The sequence below is a fragment of the Cyprinodon tularosa genome, unplaced genomic scaffold (genome assembly GCF_016077235.1).
Source record: "Cyprinodon tularosa strain WSP-4 unplaced genomic scaffold, ASM1607723v1 ctg596, whole genome shotgun sequence".
Classification (NCBI taxonomy): Eukaryota; Metazoa; Chordata; class Actinopteri; order Cyprinodontiformes; family Cyprinodontidae; genus Cyprinodon; species Cyprinodon tularosa.
Genome location: NW_024039336.1, coordinates 399,477 through 419,571, shown reverse-complemented (window position 1 = coordinate 419,571; position 20,095 = coordinate 399,477). Strand labels below are relative to the sequence as shown.

General features: G+C 40.4%; 1 protein-coding gene across 2 annotated transcripts; it reads left to right on the top strand.

Annotated features, from left to right (window-relative positions):
- The first annotated feature begins 3,283 nt into the window (after positions 1 to 3,283).
- LOC119797705 (gastrula zinc finger protein XlCGF57.1-like) lies at positions 3,284 to 7,832 on the top strand. Of its 2 annotated transcripts, none has more exons than XM_038306878.1 (2): positions 3,284 to 3,448; positions 4,646 to 7,832. In XM_038306878.1, exons 1-2 carry the CDS (start codon positions 3,367 to 3,369, stop codon positions 6,214 to 6,216), a joined length of 1,653 nt encoding a protein of 550 aa, XP_038162806.1. In that variant the 5' UTR covers positions 3,284 to 3,366; the 3' UTR covers positions 6,217 to 7,832. The 2 variants fall into 2 exon arrangements, with proteins under 2 accessions (XP_038162806.1, XP_038162807.1); XM_038306879.1 differs by having other exon boundaries at positions 4,880 to 7,830.
- Positions 7,833 to 20,095: the final 12,263 nt, after the last annotated feature.

The window sequence follows — 20,095 nt, the reverse complement described above, 5'->3', positions numbered from 1 at the left end:
TTTTAACGGTTTTCATTTTCAAGGAGCTGCGTTGTCTAAGGCAATACGCAGAGAACTAGCGACCCCCTCAACAAAATCATCAACCTGTGAAGGGGAATAAGCTATGCTTTTGCACTCTGCAGCACTGCTCAGTGACACAGAGGAGAGAGAAAGTGAAGCAGATTCTTTAAAATTTATAACTGCACTATCTGATAAAGATCTACTAAAATTGAACCTTCTTTTGGGGGAGGAGAACTCTGTTAAAGTAATCCTGAAGGTTATTAGAAAGTGGTCAGAGAGGACAGGGTTGTGAGGAAATACTGTTATTTCTTCACATTCTATGCCGTATGTCAGCACAAGATCTAAAGTATGAAGATGAGAATGTGTGGGACTATTCACATTTTGAACAAAGCCAATAGTGTCTAAGATAGCATTAAAGGCTGCTCTTAAGCTATCGCCTTCAATGTCAGCATGGATGTTAAAATCTCCCACTATGATGACCCTGTCAGTATTTAATACCAAATCAGAAAGGAACTCTGAAAACTCATCTAAAAATTCAGAGTAAGGACCTGGTGGACGATACAAAGTTACAAAAAGAAGAGGTTTTCTTGCCTTGAAATTTGTATCGGGGAAATTAAGGGTTAAATGTTCAAAGAGTTGTAGGTATTAATTGTTTTGGGAGTAATCAGTAAGTCAGACTCGAAGATTGTTGCTACTCCTCCTCCTCGCCCAGAAGTTCTGGGCATGTGAAAATTTAAATAGCTTGAAGGAGTTGCCTCTTTATGCTCACATAATCCTCTTGCTGCAGCCAGGTTTCTGTAAGGCAACACAGGTCAATGTGATTATCACAAATCAAGTCATTAACTAGCAGACTTTTAAAAGAAAGAGATCTTATGTTAAACAGACCACATTTAATCATTTTAACTTTTTCCCCAATTGAAGTTATTTTAATTTTAATTAGATTATCATGATTTACTCCTTTGGGAATATTTGCTAATTTATTAGATTTTGGTCGTGGGCAAGACACTGTCTGGATGTTTTGCTTTGGATGGAAAAGCAAAACAAAACAATTGGCGTCCCATCGGATAAAGCGATCGAAAGTGGCAATTACATCTTTGGCAGGAAATTCATCCAACATGCAGAAACACCTGCGCACACAACATGGCATACATTTTAACGAATGCCATGTTTTTTATGCTTTTGGACAGAAGCTAAAGTTTCAACCAGCATGGAAGGAAACTCTGGTGGTTAGTAGCTAGTTTTATATCACTGGCTGAGCTTAACGTGGTTCCTAGTAAATCAGATGCCATTTCTGGAAATAAACTATTTTCTACCTCTCTTTGGGGTTATTAAACATGCTACGAAGTTGCTCCACAGTTCAGGGAGCGAGACAAAGGTGACGCTTGTTTATTTAAATCAGGGGGAGAAATTGTACAGTAATGCCTTTTCATTAAGCAGATGCCTTCTCCATTAGATTTAGATGACTGCGAGGAGACTGGTAGCCTGGCTGGATCAGAGGCTGGCAGCTCCTGTTTCTGCCTTCTGTTTTTGCCGAGGCAGGCAGAGATAGAATGTCCCAGGCGAAAGTAGATGAATGTCACCGTGCACTTACCAAGTTCCTTGTTTCACAGAATTGAAGAGATAATCGATAAGGAATCAAATCCTTTCACAGAATCGATAGAGGAATCGGAATCGTGAAAATCTTATCAATTCCCAAACCTATCCTTGGAAGACGCAGCCCATAAATTCGAACACAGCCTATATATTTCTGAGACGGAACAAAGACTTGATTAATGAGCTGAAGGAACAGGTGTGGATGGAAACATCAAGAAGGAAGCTAAGGGGAAACGAAACAAACACAAGGGGGCAACAGAGAATAACTCAAGAACAAAACACTGCTAGAAAACAACTACCAATACAAAGAAACTAAGAATCTTCCTATTTAACACATTGGTTGTATAGAAACTAGGGGTGTAAATAATAATCGTTTTGTATCGATGCATCGATCCAAAAGCCGATGATCCGATGCATCGACACGTCTGCAAGAAAATCGATTCATGTTTATTTTTATCCATTTGCTTCTGGGTGTAATTCTCCCTCCCGTGCTGCGGTGGCGCTAAACCTATTTTGCCCTCCTACCTCGCTTCCTGGTTATACTCTTACAGCAGTGTGTTGCAGCAAGCTTGACACAGACATTTTTAAATTATGCTCAGTATTGAAGCGTGGTCTGAGCTACACGCTGTGGGTCTAGATACGGCCGAGGCGGCGAGGAAGTGGGGGCGAGTTTAGTCCGACGACGGGGGGACATGAGGGCTAAAAAGAGTGGAGATCCAGGTGGAAAAAGGGTCCCAGCGTTCTCGCGCACCTCGCTCTTCTAGCGGGTCAAACTTCACGAGTTGTTTTCCGCAATTTCGGTCATAAAAACAAAACAAGCCGGCCTCCTGTCTGCGGTCAGCTACAATTAGGGAGAGGAGCAGCGGAGCGTCTCCCAAGGGGGCGGGGATGTCGACACTCTGGAGCAGAGGTATTTCATTGAACTCATTGCACTGAAATAGTGCGGTATTTTTGCATTATTTTTTGATGCAACTTTTCTACTTCTGTTATTTGCTGTTGTTTCTAAAAAAAAAAAAAAGCATAACGATATTACAGCTTTCATTCATTTATTTCAAACTTGAAACTTTGTTTAGCCTGTAAGGTGTAAAAAAAATAATAATAATAAAAAAAAAATGTAACCAATTAATCGATTAATTGAATCGAATCGTGGTGTATTCTTGAGTATCGAAAATAATTGAATCGTTGGGTAAGGAAATCGATACTGAATCGAATCGCCATGATGGATGTGATTTACACCCCTAATAAAAACGGTCAGCCTAGAGGCTCTCTGGTGTTTTTTGGGTGGTTGAACACAGCAATCTATTATTTACACAGCAGCGTTTTGATAAGGCAACTACACAGCCACCTAACTTGGAAAATACATCCATTTTGCAGATCCCATTACCCACAAGTTAATTAAAGGCATAGTGGAGGATGGCCCTTTTCCGGTTAGATCATCAAAATAAGTGGTCTTCCTAACTGTCAATCATTCTGGTGATATATTCACATAAGGCCGTCCTGCGTGTTTATCCCCATCTCACGTCTCAAACCCAAGGAAAGAGTTTGGTGCTTTAATATGAGGTGTCCTTTTTTTAATCACCAATAGAAAGTCTTTCTGCTGTGTTTGTCTTTACAGACCACCTTCAGGATTATGTTGGAAAAGAGGAGGTTTTCTCTGACCAGCAGCTCTGTGGACAGGAGAGGATTTCCAGTTTGGACCAAGAGGAACCAGAACCTCTGCAGATAAAAGACGAGCAGATAGAACCAGAACATCCCTGGAAAGAAGAAGAAACCATGGAGCTCCCCATAAGTGAGCATGAAGAGCAGCTTGTTCTGAAGCAAGAGACTGAAGATACAGGAGAGAAACCTTTCCCAGGTTTGACATTAATTATAATTATATTGTATAAACATGAAAACCTATATGCTTTTAGTCAGTAGTAACTGCAAGACTCATTTAACACAAAGAAGTTTGCACTCCAAGTAAGTTTTTGAAGGAAGTGGAGAGAGGGTGGCTGAACTGATGGACAGCACTTCACTGCGATTCCTTGTCTGTCGATGTCTGTCACGCATGAAGTTGGCGCTCCAAGTTATTGTTTGATTGAACATGATAACTATCCTGACAATGATTCCCCCCCGAAATTTTTATCCTCTTCTCTGGTCATCATGTCAAGATGAAATATGGACACTGGTTCCCAATGTCCAAAAACCATGATCATGGCACAACATCTGCATGACTTTGTTTGTCATGAGAATAACAACAAGTTTGTCACAGGAATGTATAGTGGATTAATTTTTACTCTAGGCTTCAGAGTGAAGTAGAAAGAAACTGGAGACGGAAAAGATTGAACTTGTGTTTTGATTGAAATCAAGATTTCTTGTGCAGAATAATGTGATGGAAAAATCTGTTACGTTCACCCTGTTTTTTATAAGATGTTTTGCATTACCCATATTGTGTCTTAAGAAGAGGTGCATTATGTCTTTTTCCCGTCTTTTTAAATCTTTTAAATCTACTTATTGTGGAGTTGGAGTAAGAGAAGGTTTACAGTCTAGCTCTGCACTGAGGTCAGCTAAGCAGAATAATAGATAAATAGTTGGATCAGACCAGAATGAGACAGAGATCTGGCTTTCTGGAGTGCACCCCCCCCCCCCCCTTTTTTTTGGCCGTCTGTGATAAATGTGTGCATAACCCTCGTTTGGGGCTTATACGTAGGGTCACAGTGGAGCTGGTGCCTTCCTCCAGCAATCTCTGGGCAAAAGATCACAAAAACCTGGATGATTCAGCAAAACAAAAATCTAAGAAATAGTTTAAACGTTTCTTTAATAATCAAGTATCTACAGGTGATCAGATCTTTAAGGCTTTGCTGATAAAAGTGGATGTCCTAACCTTGCCAGATGGTGGAGCATTAACCAGTATTTTATAACCTGTGATTGTGGCGTCACAGCTGCAGTGCATGCTGGGAGATGTAGTTCCAGTCTGTTTATATGTAGTTAGATCAACACAATGATGATTAAAGTGAAGTGTTCTTTCTTTAACCTACAATAGAAAGTTTTTCTGCTGTGTTTGTCTTTACAGACCACCTGCAGGATTATGTTGGAAAAGAGGAGGATTTCTCTGAAAAGCAGCTCTGTGGTCAGGAGGTGAATTCCAGTTTGGACCAAGAGAAACCTTTGCAGATAAAAGAAGAGCAGATAGAACCAGAACATCCCTGGACAAAAGAGGAAACCATGGAGCTCCCCATAAGTGAGCATGAAGAGCAGCTTGTTCTAAAGCAGCAGACTGAAGATACAGGAGAGAAACATTTCCCAGGTTTGACAAGGGGAGAAAACCTTCTAAAAAAAGATTTTTTTATGGTTCTCACTCAAAAAGGTCAGAAGATTTATGAATGTCTGTCCTGTGGAAAAATGTTCCCAAAGAAATCTAAAATTGATGGACACATCAGAATTCACACAGGTGAAAAGCCCTTTTCCTGTACTGTTTGCAACAAGAACTTTACTGAAAAGTGTAATTTGATTAAACACATGAGAGTTCATACAAGTGAGAAACCTTTTGAATGTCTATCCTGTGGAAAAAGATTCTTCTCTAAGTATGATCTTAATAAGCACATCAAATTTCACAATATTGAGAAGCCTTTTTCCTGTACCATTTGTAACAAGAATTTTACTGAAAAGGGTAATTTGACTAAACACATGAGAGTTCACACAAGTGAGAAGCCTTTTGAATGTCTGTCCTGTGGAAAAAGCTTCAACTTGAAGTGTGTTTTTAATAATCACATCAGATTTCACACAGGGGAGAGGCCCTTTTCCTGTACCATTTGTAAGAAGAATTTTTCTCAAAAGACTCATTTGACTCAACACATGAGGGTTCACACAGGTGAGAAACCTTTTTCCTGTACCATTTGTAACAGGAATCTTACTGGAAAGGGTAGTTTGATTAATCACATGAGAGTTCACACTGGTGAGAAGCCTTTTAAATGTCAATCCTGTGGAAAAAGCTTCACTCAGAAATCTCATCTTGATACACACATCAGAATTCACACAGGTGAGAAACCTTTTTTCTGTACCATTTGTAACAAGAATTTTAAAATAAAGAGTCATTTGACTCAACACATGAGACTTCACACAGGCGAGAAGCCTTTTTCCTGCAGCATTTGTAACAAGAATTTTAATCGCAATAGTCATTTGACTCAACACGTGAGGGTTCACACAGGTGAGAAGCCTTTTTTCTGTACCATTTGTAACAAGAATTTTAAAATAAAGAGTCATTTGACTCAACACATGAGACTTCACACAGGCGAGAAGCCTTTTTCCTGCAGCATTTGTAACAAGAATTTTAATCGCAATAGTCATTTGACTCAACACATGAAAATTCACGCAGGTGAGAAGCCTTTTAAATGTCAATCCTGTGGAAAAATCTTCTCTCAGAAATCTAATCTTGATAAACACATCAGAATTCACGCAGGTGAGAAACCTTTTTTCTGTACCATTTGTAACAAGAATTTTAAAATAAAGAGTCATTTGACTCAACACATGAAAATTCACGCAGGTGAGAAGCCTTTTTCCTGCAGCATTTGTAACAAGAATTTTAATCGAAATAGTAATTTGACTCAACACATGAGGGTTCACACAGGTGAGAAACTGTTCTAAATGATTTTTGACAAAGGGTTTAAATGAGAAGGTAATTTGAGTATTCATATGACATTTATTCATGCATGATGTGGAATGATTTATATTTTAAAAAGAACCATTTGTTTCACATAAGTCAGAGCAGTTAGATGCCACAGGAATGAACAGTAGAGGCGTTTTCCATGTTTGGTGATAAAATGTACATCTAAAAACTTCTTCACATCATTACACGAGAAACTCACTGGTTAATGGTCTTTTTCAAGCAAAGTTTTGAGAAAGCATTAATGAACAGCTCTGTTTACATAGAAACCAGAACAGATAAGGTGTTATATTGCAAACCCGGTAAATATTCAGGGCGAATATATGGATGTGAACATTTGAAAGTTAATTATTTTGAGTAAATTAGATTTTATTTGCCAGAAAAAGATAATTGCCTAAACCAATAAGAAAATGATTAGATTCACAATTTCTTACTTTTGATGTATTGAAGGGAATAAACATAATAAGGTCCGACTACAACATCTTGGTTACAGATGAAGCAAGTTTGCTGACCATACAACAAGCAATTGAGAAGTTATAGATATTTAAATTGAAATAAATCCAGACGGACACCTAATGTGTCATTTTGGCATGATGTGGCACAACTTTTTCTGAATGAATTTCTTCAGAAAATAAACCTCACAAGTTTTATTTTTGGGACTAAGAACTTTAAGCTGAATGCTAAGCTATTGGTTGGATATATTCCAGAAACAGACATTTGTTCAGATGGAAACAAAAACAACTGTTAGACAGATGTGATGTGCTTTGCTCAGTTTTTCTGATGTTTTTGGAGGATTTTTTCTTTTTAAAAATCAGCTGCAAATTATCAGTTTTTACAAATTCAGTGTCTTATTGGGTTTCATTAGCAATGCATCAATCAGCCCTGCTGCATGTGTTGTTGAAACCAGGCCCACCAAAACTCCAACTTTTTATGGCACAGTGTTAGAGCTATGGTCAATGGATATTAGAATGAAGTAGATCATCTATAGAGGAGTCTAAGATGAAGATTAGAGACATTTATAAGTGTGAGTCAGTCTCAGAGTTAGTCAGCTACAAGCTAATTAATGTTGCAAAGTAGCTCGGGATTATGGGGTTAAACTACGGGACATCAAAGACCTCAGTTTAGAGGCTGGAGTCTGTAGTTCAGGTAAATTGAAGTCCTAAAATGATGAAACATGTTTGTTTAAAAAGATAAAACAAGATTGATGATGTTGCTGTTATTTTTGCAGATCAGTTTGTACCTGCTTTAAATTGGTAAAAAGCCTTTGTCTTAATAATGTATTAAATAAATCTGACACTCCTCTAGAAGTGTAAAGTTTCTGCTTTTTAAAGGTTTTTGAAAGTATAATTTTCCTTTGAAGCTAATAGTTTTGATCTTGATTCTTTAGATGTTCTATTTACCTGCTATGATTGAAAAGAATGATCTATTTTATGCAGCTGATTTAATGTATTATATTCTGTTGTACATTTTTTAAATTGTTGTAATCACTTCTAAATTGATGAACGAGCAGCAATAAAAACCTCATGGATTGTAAATATTTGCTTCTTTATATGGTTTAATAAATTGCAAACAACCTTTTTCCGTGTTTTCTCTGATATATTCAAACTAAAGCTCTAGAATAAATAGTTTAATGGCGTTCACCATCTGCCTTCTCCAGTCTTTCCCGTTGTTCCTCCGTCAGCATTAATCTGTTTTGCTTTTTAGAGCCTGAGTGTGTTCAAATCTGGCCATAAATAAATCCTCCTGTGCTTGTTGGAGAACTTAGATTAAGAAATAGTGTAGGTACGTATTCTGGCCCAGTTGGTTTGGCGCCTGATAAAACGAGTGTTTCAGTTGCTACAACTGTGTGTCCAGTGCCGCTGCAACCAAGAAACTAGCTCAGCTTAGCTCTGTAATCCACTGTTGCTGTTTTAAATTCATCATGGCAGATAGCAGTCCTTAGAACTCAATCTGGACACCACTGTTTTAGAGATTTAATGAAGTTCCATAACCGAGAGAAATAACACATTTTATTAAGACGTTAGTTGTTGCCATGTGGCCTAGTTGTTCAGTAGTGTAGTGGCTAAATGTCCGTGCTCAAATGTTTCTTCTGATGAATGCAAATAACCACTCAGACGGAAAGAACGAGTTTACGTGTGTTGTTTGAACGATGGTAGAAAACTGTGTTCGCCCCGTCTTTATTTCCAGTCAGAACAAAGCACATCAGGTTTGTTTTTTTTTTGCATTCCAGAGACGCGCCTCTGCAACGTCATCGCTCAGCATCAATTCCTATCAGCTATCCATTCAAGATAATTCTAATCATTACAAACATACAAATCATTACATAACAAATGCAGATTGAAACTACAGAAAATTATTAAAATAGTAAAGCAGTAACGTAGTTATAATGCAATCAGAAATATTCTATAATATGCAAATCCTAAACATATCCAAAAATAATAACTAAATATGAAAGTAAATTACTAAATAGAAAATGGCAAAAACATTTCTGGCCCCTAATTGCTGATCATGGGGATGAAAATTACACTAAACGAAATAGAGTCATTTTCTATACTCAAATCCCCATTACTTAAATGTACTGAAGTCTAAACATGAACTAACTTAAGTTCCAGTAGTTAACAGTCAATTAACTGAATAAAATGTCTTTCATTGTCCATGAGATTCTTACATCTCTAACAAGAGACACAACTTGTCAATGGGTTTCTCAAGGGTGTTGGTCTTGCTTTCACAAGGACCCGATGAACGAATCCTCGGGCGTCTGGGATCGTCTTCTCCACCTTTCCCATCAACCAGGACCCTCTTGAAGCCCTTCTATCCACAATGAGTACGACGTCCCCCTCTTTCACGTTCCTGTTCTTCTCCAGCCACTTCTGCCGTTCTTGTAGGAGGGGCAAGTATTCTCTAGACCAACGCTACCAGAAGATGTTGGAGATATACTGGACCTGCCTCCATCTTCGTTTGCAGTACAGATCTTCTTTGTGAAGCATGCCAGGGGGGAGTGCTGGCCTTCCCTTGAACAGAAGATGATGATTCGGTGTCAGTGGCTCGAGGTCATCGACATAATCAGATAAGTAAGGGGTCTGCTGTTTATCACTGCTTCCACTTCGCACATCACAGTGTGCAGACATTCGTCATCAAGACACTGCAGCTTTAGGACACTGCTAAGTACCTTGCGCACTGTTCTTATTTGGCGCTCCCAGATTCAGCCAGGTTGCGACCCAGCAGGCGGGTTGAAAATCCAGGTAACTCCTCTTTGCAGCAGAGCTTCGGAAATCTAGTACTGATTCCATTCCTTCAAAGCCTTGCGGAGCTCGTGTTCTGCAGCCACAAGGTTTGTACCGTTATCGGATCTCATAACCTTCACTTGTCCTTGCCTAGCAATAAAACATCTCACTGCATTTATACATGGTTCTGTGTCCAGTGAGTGTGCGATTTCGATGTGGATGGCTCGTATTGTAAGGCAAGTAAACAAGACTCCATAGCGCTTGACTCGCGCTCGTCCACGCTTGGCTTCAAAGATGATCAGAGTTGTGACATGATTATTCTTGGCTAGATAAGCCAGATGCCTTGTGTGTCCAGGCAAGGCTGCCTGGTGCAGTCTTCCACCAACCCGGAGGACACCATCTTGGAGGAACGGATCCAATTTCACGATGTAACTACTTCTCTTGACCTTATCACCCTTCTGCAGTCCACAAAGCTCTTTATGAAAGGTTTGTCTTTGGCTGAACTGAATGATGGCAGTTTCCGGTCTCCTGGTGTCCTTGACGGTCAGATTGGTTCCTATCAGGACAGATTGGTTCCTTTCAGGCCAGATTTCCACTTCTGGATGTGGTTTTCAACTATCTTGGGTTTCACAGTTTGACTATCTTGAGACTGGGTTTGAGACTCAAAGATCTTCCTTTGTTCACACAGATTTCTAAGCAACTCCTTCAGCCTCAACATCCAGGCGACGGCCTTCCTTAGACTGTGCCAGTTAGAATAATGATAAATCAGCTTGATGAGAGGGTCTGTTCTTGAGGTTGATGAGGTTCACAGTGATCTTGCGCTTCACCTCGGCATCATCATCGCTTATCTCTCTTGGGAACTCTGAGAGAACTGGACAGTGAGACTCGTCCTTGGCAAGGACGTCAGGTCCTTCAATCCAACTCTGACACCTCATGAAATGCTCTGCATTCATTCCTCGTGACGCGTGGTCAGCTGGATTAGAAGATATACAGACGTATCTCCACTGTGCTGGCCTTGTGTACTCCCTGATTGTCGACACTATTCGCTATGAAGGTTTTGAAACAAGCGCAATCATTGTCAATATATCGGAGGACAGTGGTGCTATGTGTCCATAGCATGGACTCCTTGAGGTCCATCCGAAATTCTTGCTTCATGAGCTTGTCCATTTTCACCACGATGGTAGCTTGCAGCCAGCTCTAGACGTGGGACAGTAACTGGCTTGAGCGGCGTCATACTAGATTTTCCTAGAAGAAAGGAGCAATGGACTTGACCGTGGCTGTTCTCAATGCGAATGTAGCTGACGACTCCATAGCTTGTTTGGTGGGGGTAACATTAAAGGAGACCACACAAGGATTTTCTTTAAAGTGAAAATTGAATTTATTAAATTATACTAAAGAAACAATACCTGAAAAGGAATAAATAAAATGGGGAATAGGAAAAGGCTTATTGCAAAACTAGTAACTAAACAGAAATAAGCAAATGCAACCAAACCTAACAAAACCCAACCATAGGACAGGATACAAACCAAACCAAGCCAAACAGGGTTCTGAGGAGGTAAGAGAGAGAAGCCTCCTCTCTGCTGCTTGCATGACAGCTTTTAAAGTAGACAAGCACCAATTAGGGCAAAACAGATCACCTGTAGAAGGCCTGCATCCAGAACCCTGCAAGGAAAGGGGAGAAAACCACTGATGCCCTAACAATAGCCCTTCTCGCTAGCATCAGAAAAATGGTGTAGCTGCGCTGACACTACTGAACCAAATCCCTCTGGTTTGATGCACCTCTTGACAGAGAAGCTGGCGAACCGGCTCAAGTCAGACAGCCAGACAAACCATCTGTTCGCAATTTCTACAGGAATGTCATTGTACCAGGTAAGTTTCAATCGACAGAGATTTTGCACAATGATCTTAGCCAAAAGGATGAACGGTGACAGGAAGCCAAGGGGGTTGTAAATTGAGCTTACGACTGATAGGATACCCCTTCTGGTGACAGGCATGTTCTTCACAAGAATGCAGAACTTGAAAGAATCGGATTCTATGCACCAGTCCACTCCAAGCGCCCTCTCCATGGGTAGCTCATCCCTGTCCAGATCTAGATTCTTGATCTCCTTCGCACGCTCATGTTCGGGGGGTGATGACAATACCTCAAGGCTGTTGCTAGACCACTTAGCCAAATGGAATCATCCACTTTTGCAGAATGCAATGAGGTCTTTGGTCAAGGTAATAGCCTTCTTCTCATCAGACACTGAGACAAGACAGTCATCTACATAGAAGTGCTCCAGAATTGTGGTTACTGCCTCAGGTGACGACCTATCTTTCCCATCCTCTGCAAAGCGCTGTTAGCACAGCTTGGGCTGGATTTGGCCCAGAACAGGTGCACAACCATCTTGTACTTTTTTTGAACCCTCATTTTCGTCTCGTGTTCAAAAAAAGATGTTTTATTAATAAATTCTCTCCGTTTAGTTGTTCTTGATTCGGCTTCTTCAGATGTTCTGCGAAGAGAAAAATAATTAACGGCCCTCAAATCCCGTGCCCCAAAAAGTAAAAAAAAGAAACCCAAAGTAACAACAGAAAGTTGGACCTGGCAGGCCGATCAAACAGAATAAAACGGTACAGCAGGGGGCCAACCCTATACAGGACCGTCGAAGCCCCTACTGATACCGGACTAAAGACAAAAAAATAACCTAAGCAAAAGAAAAATCGAAAACAGGACTACCGGTCCCGCCAGGCCAAAACCTTGAGAAAAAAAGTAAGAAAAAGTTAAAAATACCACATGGCAGGCTGGAACGTCCGCTGCAGGCCGCAGCGACAAGACAAGTGCGCACCGCGCACGATGGAGCAAATGAGCAGGTGGAAAGCGGCGTCCAAAAATGAGGTTGGAAAGGAACGCGCAAGGAACGCGCCTTAACGTGCTGAAGGCCAGCCTATTTATAGGCGGACGACAGCACCGCAAATTAACATAATTAATTTACTAAAAGAATCCTAAAATATATTAACAAAAGATCCTTCAACTAAAGTTTATAAGGAAACAAAGAAAAGAAATGGACAAAAATCATAATGTGCTTGGGGCACATAACACCCTGTAACAACTCCTAATTCAACGCACTTCCTTCCGCAGATACGGTCATCTTTCCAGGTCTTTCTCTACTGGAACATTCTCCCTATTACCTTCCCTTGTGTAAATCTTATTTCCATGTTACACTAGTAGGTCTCCGATAGAATGAGTCAACAAAGTAATGCCGTTATCTAAAAATGTTATTTTGTGTATTGTTTGTATTGAGAAAAGTTAGGGAAATAAAAAAGTAGATGTTTATTAAAAAGGGGTAGAAAAATAGGTTCTCCTGAAAAGATAAAAAAATAAAAAAAATTTATGGCCAAATGATGAAAATGGAGATAGATAGATAGATAGATAGATAGATAGATAGATAGATAGATAGATAGATAGATAGATAGATAGATAGATAGATAGATAGATAGATAGATAGATAGATAGATAGATAGATAGATAGATAGATAGATAGATAGATAAACTTTATTCCGGACTCATGGTCCAATAAATACATACATAAAAATAAAATAAAAAATAGTTAATGATAAAAACACAATACAAGTACCATTATCGATTAAATAGGATCTTTAAGAAGACAGGAATACCAGTGTCTCCACAGCTTAGACTGATATCAGATTGCACTACGTGTGGTATCAGTGAGTGACAAAATAATATCGTTTTCAGATGCATTTAACCTACAAATAAACTTATACATTAACTTTCGTAGAACAGCTTGTAGGGTATTAACTCTTGCTGTGACAAACATCTCACTTGCACTGGACCATCTTGGACGTTTCAAAAGTAACCGCATAGCATCATTATAGGCCACCTGCAGCCTTTGCAGGTTGACTTTTCTATAGGTAGTCCACAGGTGAGCAGTGTACAGAGAGGTACAATATGCATTAAACAGTTCCACTTTGACTTTATCAGTACATGAACCGAATTTACGTGCAAGGGTATTAGCTTGAGCATACAACAATCTACGCTGTCTGCAAATATCTTCATCGTCTGACAGATTTTCTGTGATGATGTGCCCAAGATACTTGGTTTTATTTGTTACGCCCAGCACAGTATTTGACAGCAAAAAATCTGGAAACTCAGTAGATTTATCTTCCTTACTCCTACAGATCATGATCACACTTTTAGATGGATTGTACTTTATGTCGTGTTCCAGACCATACTCAGAGCAGATGTTTAGTAGTTGCTGTAACCCAGCAGTACTAGGGCTAAATATTACTAAATCATCTGCATACACCAGGTGATTAAGTACCGAGTCACCAGCCACACAACCAGTGTGACAAGCTCTCAACTTGTGTGACAGTTCATCCAGATACAAGTTAAAGAGAACTGGGGACAAAATCCCGCCCTGCCTCACCCCATTACTAACTTTGAATGGAGCAGAGACACATTCCCCCCATTTAATCTGCAGTGTTTGCTGAGTATACCAGTACTTCAAAATACAAACAATATACTCTGGTACTCCTTTTTGTGTCAGTTTTGTGAATAGTTTTCTGTGGTTTACCCTATCAAATGCTTTTGATGCATCCAGGAAACACATAAACACTGAAGAGTTCTGCTTATTATATTTATAAGTAATCTCTTTTAGAGCATATATACACATATCTGTGCCCAGCCTAGCCTTAAAACCAAACTGGTTATCTGTAGACTTGATAACCTCTAAAATCCTGTCCAGCAGGATTGATTCAATAATTTTTGAAACTATGCTGGCCAGCGCTATCGGACGGTAATTATCAGAATTGCCAATGTTTCCAGTTTTGTCTTTAATGACGGGTACTAACAGGACACTTAAAATAGAGTCAGGTAAAAGCCCATGAATAAAAAACGATGTGAAACAAATGGAAAGTAGAGGAGCTAGCCTTGCATTTGCATACTTTAAATGTTCAGCTGAGACTCCATCCAGCCCAGTGGCTTTATTGTTAGATAATTTGGAAATAGCTTTATGAACCTCATAAGGCAGGATTTCGTCTATATGGTCAACATTGTTTGCAGTGCATGGTTCACTATGGATGCAATTAAATAATCTGCTGTAATGTTGGCGCCACAGCTCCACAATGTTAGCAGTGCCTGATATGCCATCAACCGAACATGGGAGGGATGTTTTGTAGGATGTCATACCTCTAACTTCTTTCCAGAAGCCTTGGGTATTGTTACAGAAGAGTTTTCTGGCCATTGAGTCAGACCTCATTGCTCTTTCATTTTTACCAATATAACGCACAGCATACTTATATTGGGCATTGGTATACTTTTTATGTTCAAAGACAGGCCCTGATCTTGGTCTACCTGCCTCAATCCATTCCTTAGAAGCCTCTCTAGCTCTATTAAAAAATTCAACCACATGGGTATTCCAACCTGGCCTGATCTTATTTTTCTTTTTTATTTGTTTATGAAAGTGTTTAGTTGATGCAATCAAAACATTAACTATTTCATTATACACAGAACAAATGGATCTTATGTGCTCAGAATTTTTACAATTAGCATCTCTACAGCTAACTGCTTCTCTGGGCAAGTAGATATTCCTGAGTGAGTTATCTGTGCACATCGAATAAGATAGCAGATCCTCCTTTGACAGTGAGCTCCAGTCTAAGTGTAATTTGTTGCTTTCAGAGTACTTTTCTGTCATTGGTAACCACTGTAAATTTATCTGCATCCCAAATGGAATATGATCGGCAGTAGAGAATTCATACAGGATTTTCATGTCGGTCAATGAGGCATGTGCATCTGCTGTGGTTACACAGTGATCCAACCATGAGGTTGTATGCCATGCCTCACTAATATATGTAAAACTATCTGTAGGCAGCAGAACTTTCGTTGAGAGAATTAACCCACTATCCTCACAAAACTGCTTTAAATGAGTACCAAAGATAGATTTACTGTCAGTGATATCAGAGTTCATGTCACCAATAACAAACACATTAAAAAATTTGTTATCTTGTATAAAAGAGTTAATAAAAGCAAGCTTGTTAAGATACTCAGTTTCATTAGCAATGCACTCATATGGGGTGTACACATTCAGGATAACACATTCCCTGTCATGTTGTGTCAGGTGTATTGCTATGCACCAGTCCACTTCCAGTCGGATTATTTTAACACAAGGATCTAGTCTCTTATCCCATAATGTTGCCACACCACCGGCAATCCGTCCTCGTATTATTCTATCCCCAATATCACCACTGGACTCCCCAGCCCCGTGGAAACGCTCATTTATAGAGTTCAGTCCTTCTAAATCCTGCTTTGTCAGAAAAGTCTCTTGTAGACACAGCACATCACATTGACTCAGAAGTTGGTCTACAACAACCCGGCGAGCTTTGTCCTCTGCACTATGGCCCAAGCGCAGGCCACGGCAGTTATATGAGAGAACTTTAAGAGCCATCTGTTCAGTTTTATTTGGCCTTGGTGCCACAAGCAAAGGAGGCCCCACTCATCTGCATCCCCGGGGGAACGGCACCACTCATACCCACAGCTCCAGCCCTCCGCGGCTCATAAAAACGCCTTACATAAGCTCCCACTGGCCAGAGATCAGGATTGTACATCTCCGCCACTTCATTACACTCAGATGAGACTTTGAAAGAGGCAAACCTGCTATTATCAGAGCTTATTTTCAGACATGTAACTTCACGACCCAGCTGGCCCTGAAGATAGTCAGTTAAAGTCTGTACATCCAAGTCAGGCGAGAATTTAGAAGCAAAAACACTCACCAGTTTTGTTGTCACAGTTTTTATGTTTTTCACTGCCCCTGTGCCCACAATGGCCATACTTTTAGCATTTGTTTTCACTCCAGGTGTAGTACCGCGTAATCCCGCTTGTCGCTTTCCTCTCCTCACAACCGCGCTCCACTTTGGGGATTCCGGTGGATACGTAGTTTGACCAGAGATCTTGCTATCTCCAGGGGCAGCTTCCCCGCGCAGTACGCTCGCCCGATCCGTATCCCTTCTCCCAGCATTTGCTGCAAGCCCAGCAGCCTGAGTAACTGGCGGGTTCGCAGCGTTTGCTTCGGCACTTCTGCGCTCACCCTCCGTGCGGTCGCTGTCACTGTGTCCATCGCTTCCGTGTACGCCGCCAGCACAGGTGACAGGTGCAGATCCACACCCACCCTGGTCCTCAGGTACCGCATCCGCTGCACATTCCAGGCTGGAAACCCGGCGGTTCACATCTGTTGTGATCAGACGAAGGTCCTCACATACGTCCACCTGAAGTTTGAGTGCGCACTTCATCGCTCCAACCTCAGCGTGCAGTTGCTCCATTCTCTTGAGCAGAGCGCAGACATCCATGTTTGAGAAAGTAACAGGAGGCAAATCATCCAAATAATGAGAGACAAAACGTGGCACATTTTCCCCACATTCATTTAGGACTTTTAGACAGCTTTTGATGTTGTTTATGTCTTTTTGCGCTCCTTTGTGCGCTACATTTCGCTGCGTAGTAGTGCACAGGTCAAACAGCACTTTCTTGGAGGCCTCTATAGACTCGGTGTCGAAAGTGTTAATAGCCATCAGCACTATTTCATCCTGGCTCAAAGTTCTGATTTTTACAGCCAAAAAGTTCAAGAGCTCATCCTCCACAATTATTTTTCCATCCACAGTCCTGTAGATCTCAGGTTTTTGTCTAGATCGACATGAAGCTGGGACAACAGATACACACGCTGTTGCTCCGTCAGCCACAGTGATTATGTGCAATACTAAATTCAATTCAATTCAATTCAGTTTATTTATATAGCGCCAAATTCACAACACATGTCATCTCAAGGCACTTTACAGTTCAACCAGATCAAATTGATACAAAGTTTTCTATCTAAGGAAAACCAGTTGATTGCATTGACTCATTGACTCAAATACAATCCCCCACACTAAGCATGCTTGTAGCGACAGTGGAGAGGAAAAACTCCCTTTTAACAGGAAGAAACCTCCAGCAGAACCAGGCTCAGTGTGAGCGGCCATCTGCTGAGGCCCACTGGGGTTCAAGGAGACAGAAGCAGAGATACAAAAAGCAGCTGTAAAAGGCGGCCCCGTCCAGGAAACACACAGCCAGGCAGACGAGCTCCAAGGCAGCTCCCATGCCAGAGGACGAAGAAAGCACATCCACTCAGTCACGGTCAGAGAAACAGGACCACACTGGAAAACAGGCCGATCTCCAACATCTATAAACAAGGGTGTTGATAGAAGCAGCACAGCTGATGTTTCTTTCCAGGATGACGTCACAGCCAAACAGGAACAGACGAGGCAAAGCTACTCTGAGGAAAAGCAGAGAGAGCAGAAGGTTAGAGATTGAACTAACAGATTCTGCAGAATAGGAGAACAGAGAGAGAATGAAGCAGAATGATGAAATGGGGGTCCCTATGTCCTCCAAAAGTCTAAGCCTATAGCAGCATAACTATAGAGATAGCTCAGGATAACCTGAGCCACTCTAACTATAAGCTTTATCAAAAAGGAAAGTTTTAAGCCTAGCCTTAAAAGTAGACAGGGTGTCTGCCTCAAGGACTAAAACTGGTAGTTGGTTCCACAGGAGAGGAGCCTGATAACTAAAAGATCTGCCTCCCATTCTACTTTTAGAAATTCTAGGAACCACTAGTAAACCTGCAGATTGAGAGCGAAGTGCTCTGTTAGGAACATAAGGAACAATCAGATCTCTGATATAAGATGGAGCTTGGCCATTTAAGGCTTTATATGTGAGAAGGAGGATTTTAAATTCTATTCTTGATTTAACAGGAAGCCAATGAAGAGAAGCCAGGATAGGCGAGATATGATCTCTCTTTTTAATTTTCATTAGAACTCTGGCTGCAGCATTTTGGATCAGCTGAAGGCTTTTAACTACAGTTTGTGGACTTCCTGATAGTAAAAAATTACAATAGTCCAGCCTTGAAGTAACAAATGCATGGACTAGTTTCTCAGCATCACCCCTGGACAGGATATTTCTAATTTTTGCAATGTTCCTCAGATGAAAGAAGGAAATTCTAGAAACCTCCCTGATATGGGACCTAAATGACAGGTCCTGATCAAAAACAACACCAAGATTTTTTACTTTATTATCTGAAATCAGTTTAATCCCATCCAAATGAAGTGACTGGCTAATCAGTTTCTTTTTCAGAGACTCTGGTCCAAAGACTATAACTTCTGTTTTGTCTGCATTCAGAAGCAGAAAGTTAAGAGTCATCCAGGTTTTTATGTCTTCAAGACATGCCTGTAATCTATGTAATGGGTTAGCTTCATCTGGATTTATAGACAGATATAGCTGGGTATCATCAGCATAACAGTGGAAATTAATCCCATGCTGTCTAATAATTCTACCAATTGGGAGCATGTATAAAGTAAAGAGAATTGGTCCTAGCACTGATCCCTGTGGTACTCCACAGGTAACCTTTGAGCGTGTTGAAGATCTATCATTAACATGAACAAACTGAATTCGATCAGATAGATAAGATTTAAACCAGTCTAGTGCTGTTCCTTTAATTCCAACAAAATATTCAAGTCTTTCTAAAAGAATATTATGGTCAACTGGATCAAATGCAGCACTGAGATCCAACAGGACGAGCACAGATACAAGTCCATTATCTGAGGCCATGAGAATATCATTAGTGACTTTCACCAGAGCTGTTTCAGTGCTATGATGAGCTCTAAAGCCAGACTGAAACTCTTCAAAAAGTTCATTATGGTGGAAGTGATCGCAAACTTGTTTGGCAACTACTTTCTCAAGAATTTTGGATAAGAAAGGAAGATTGGATATAGGTCTATAATTGACCAAGTCATCTGGGTCAAGAGACGGTTTCTTAAGCAGAGGTTTAATTACAGCAACCTTAAAAGCTTTAGGTACATATCCCTGTAACAGAGATAGATTAATCACATCTAAAATGGAGGAGGAGATCAAAGGGAATACCTCCTTAAATAACCTGGTTGGAACTGGATCTAACATACAAGTTGAAGGCTTAGATGAAGACAATAATTTTGCTAATTCAGAGAGTTCAACTGGATCAAAGCAGTCTAAACCCAGTTCAGATTCCATGACTACCTCAGGTACAATCGCGGATAGAGGAGTGCTTATGATCTTATTTTTAATAAGATCAATCTTATTTATAAAGAATCCCATAAAGTCATTGCTGCTAAGAGCAGGTGGAATGGACGGTTCAACAGAGCTATGGCTCTGGGTGAGTTTGGCAACTGTATTAAAAAGAAATCTAGGATTATTCTTATTCTCCTCTATTAATGAGGAGAAGTATGCTGCTCTTGCTTTACAAAGGGTCCTCTTATACAGCAGTAAACCATTTTTCCAGACTAGGAAGGACTCTCGCAGGCCTGTGGAGCGATATTTTCTCTCCAGTTTCCTAGCATTTTGCTTCAAAGTACGCAGCTCTGCATTAAACCAAGGAGCAAGCTTTCTATTTTTAACGGTTTTCATTTTCAAAGGAGCTGCGTTGTCTAAGGCAATACGCAGAGAACTAGCAACCCCCTCAACAAAATCATCAACCTGTGAAGGGGAATAAGCTAAACTTTTGCACTCTGCAGCACTGCTCAGTGACACAGAGGAGAGAGAAAGTGAAGCAGATTCTTTAAAATTTATAACTGCACTATCTGATAAAGATCT

Coding starts and splice junctions, on each gene's coding strand:
- LOC119797705 (XM_038306878.1), top strand. CDS start 3,367: ATGGAGCTCCCCATAAGTGAGCATGAAGAGCAGCTTGTTCTGAAGCAA. Junction 3,449..4,645: donor AGGAGAGAAACCTTTCCCAG/GTTTGACATTAA, acceptor TTGTCTTTACAG/ACCACCTGCAGGATTATGTT.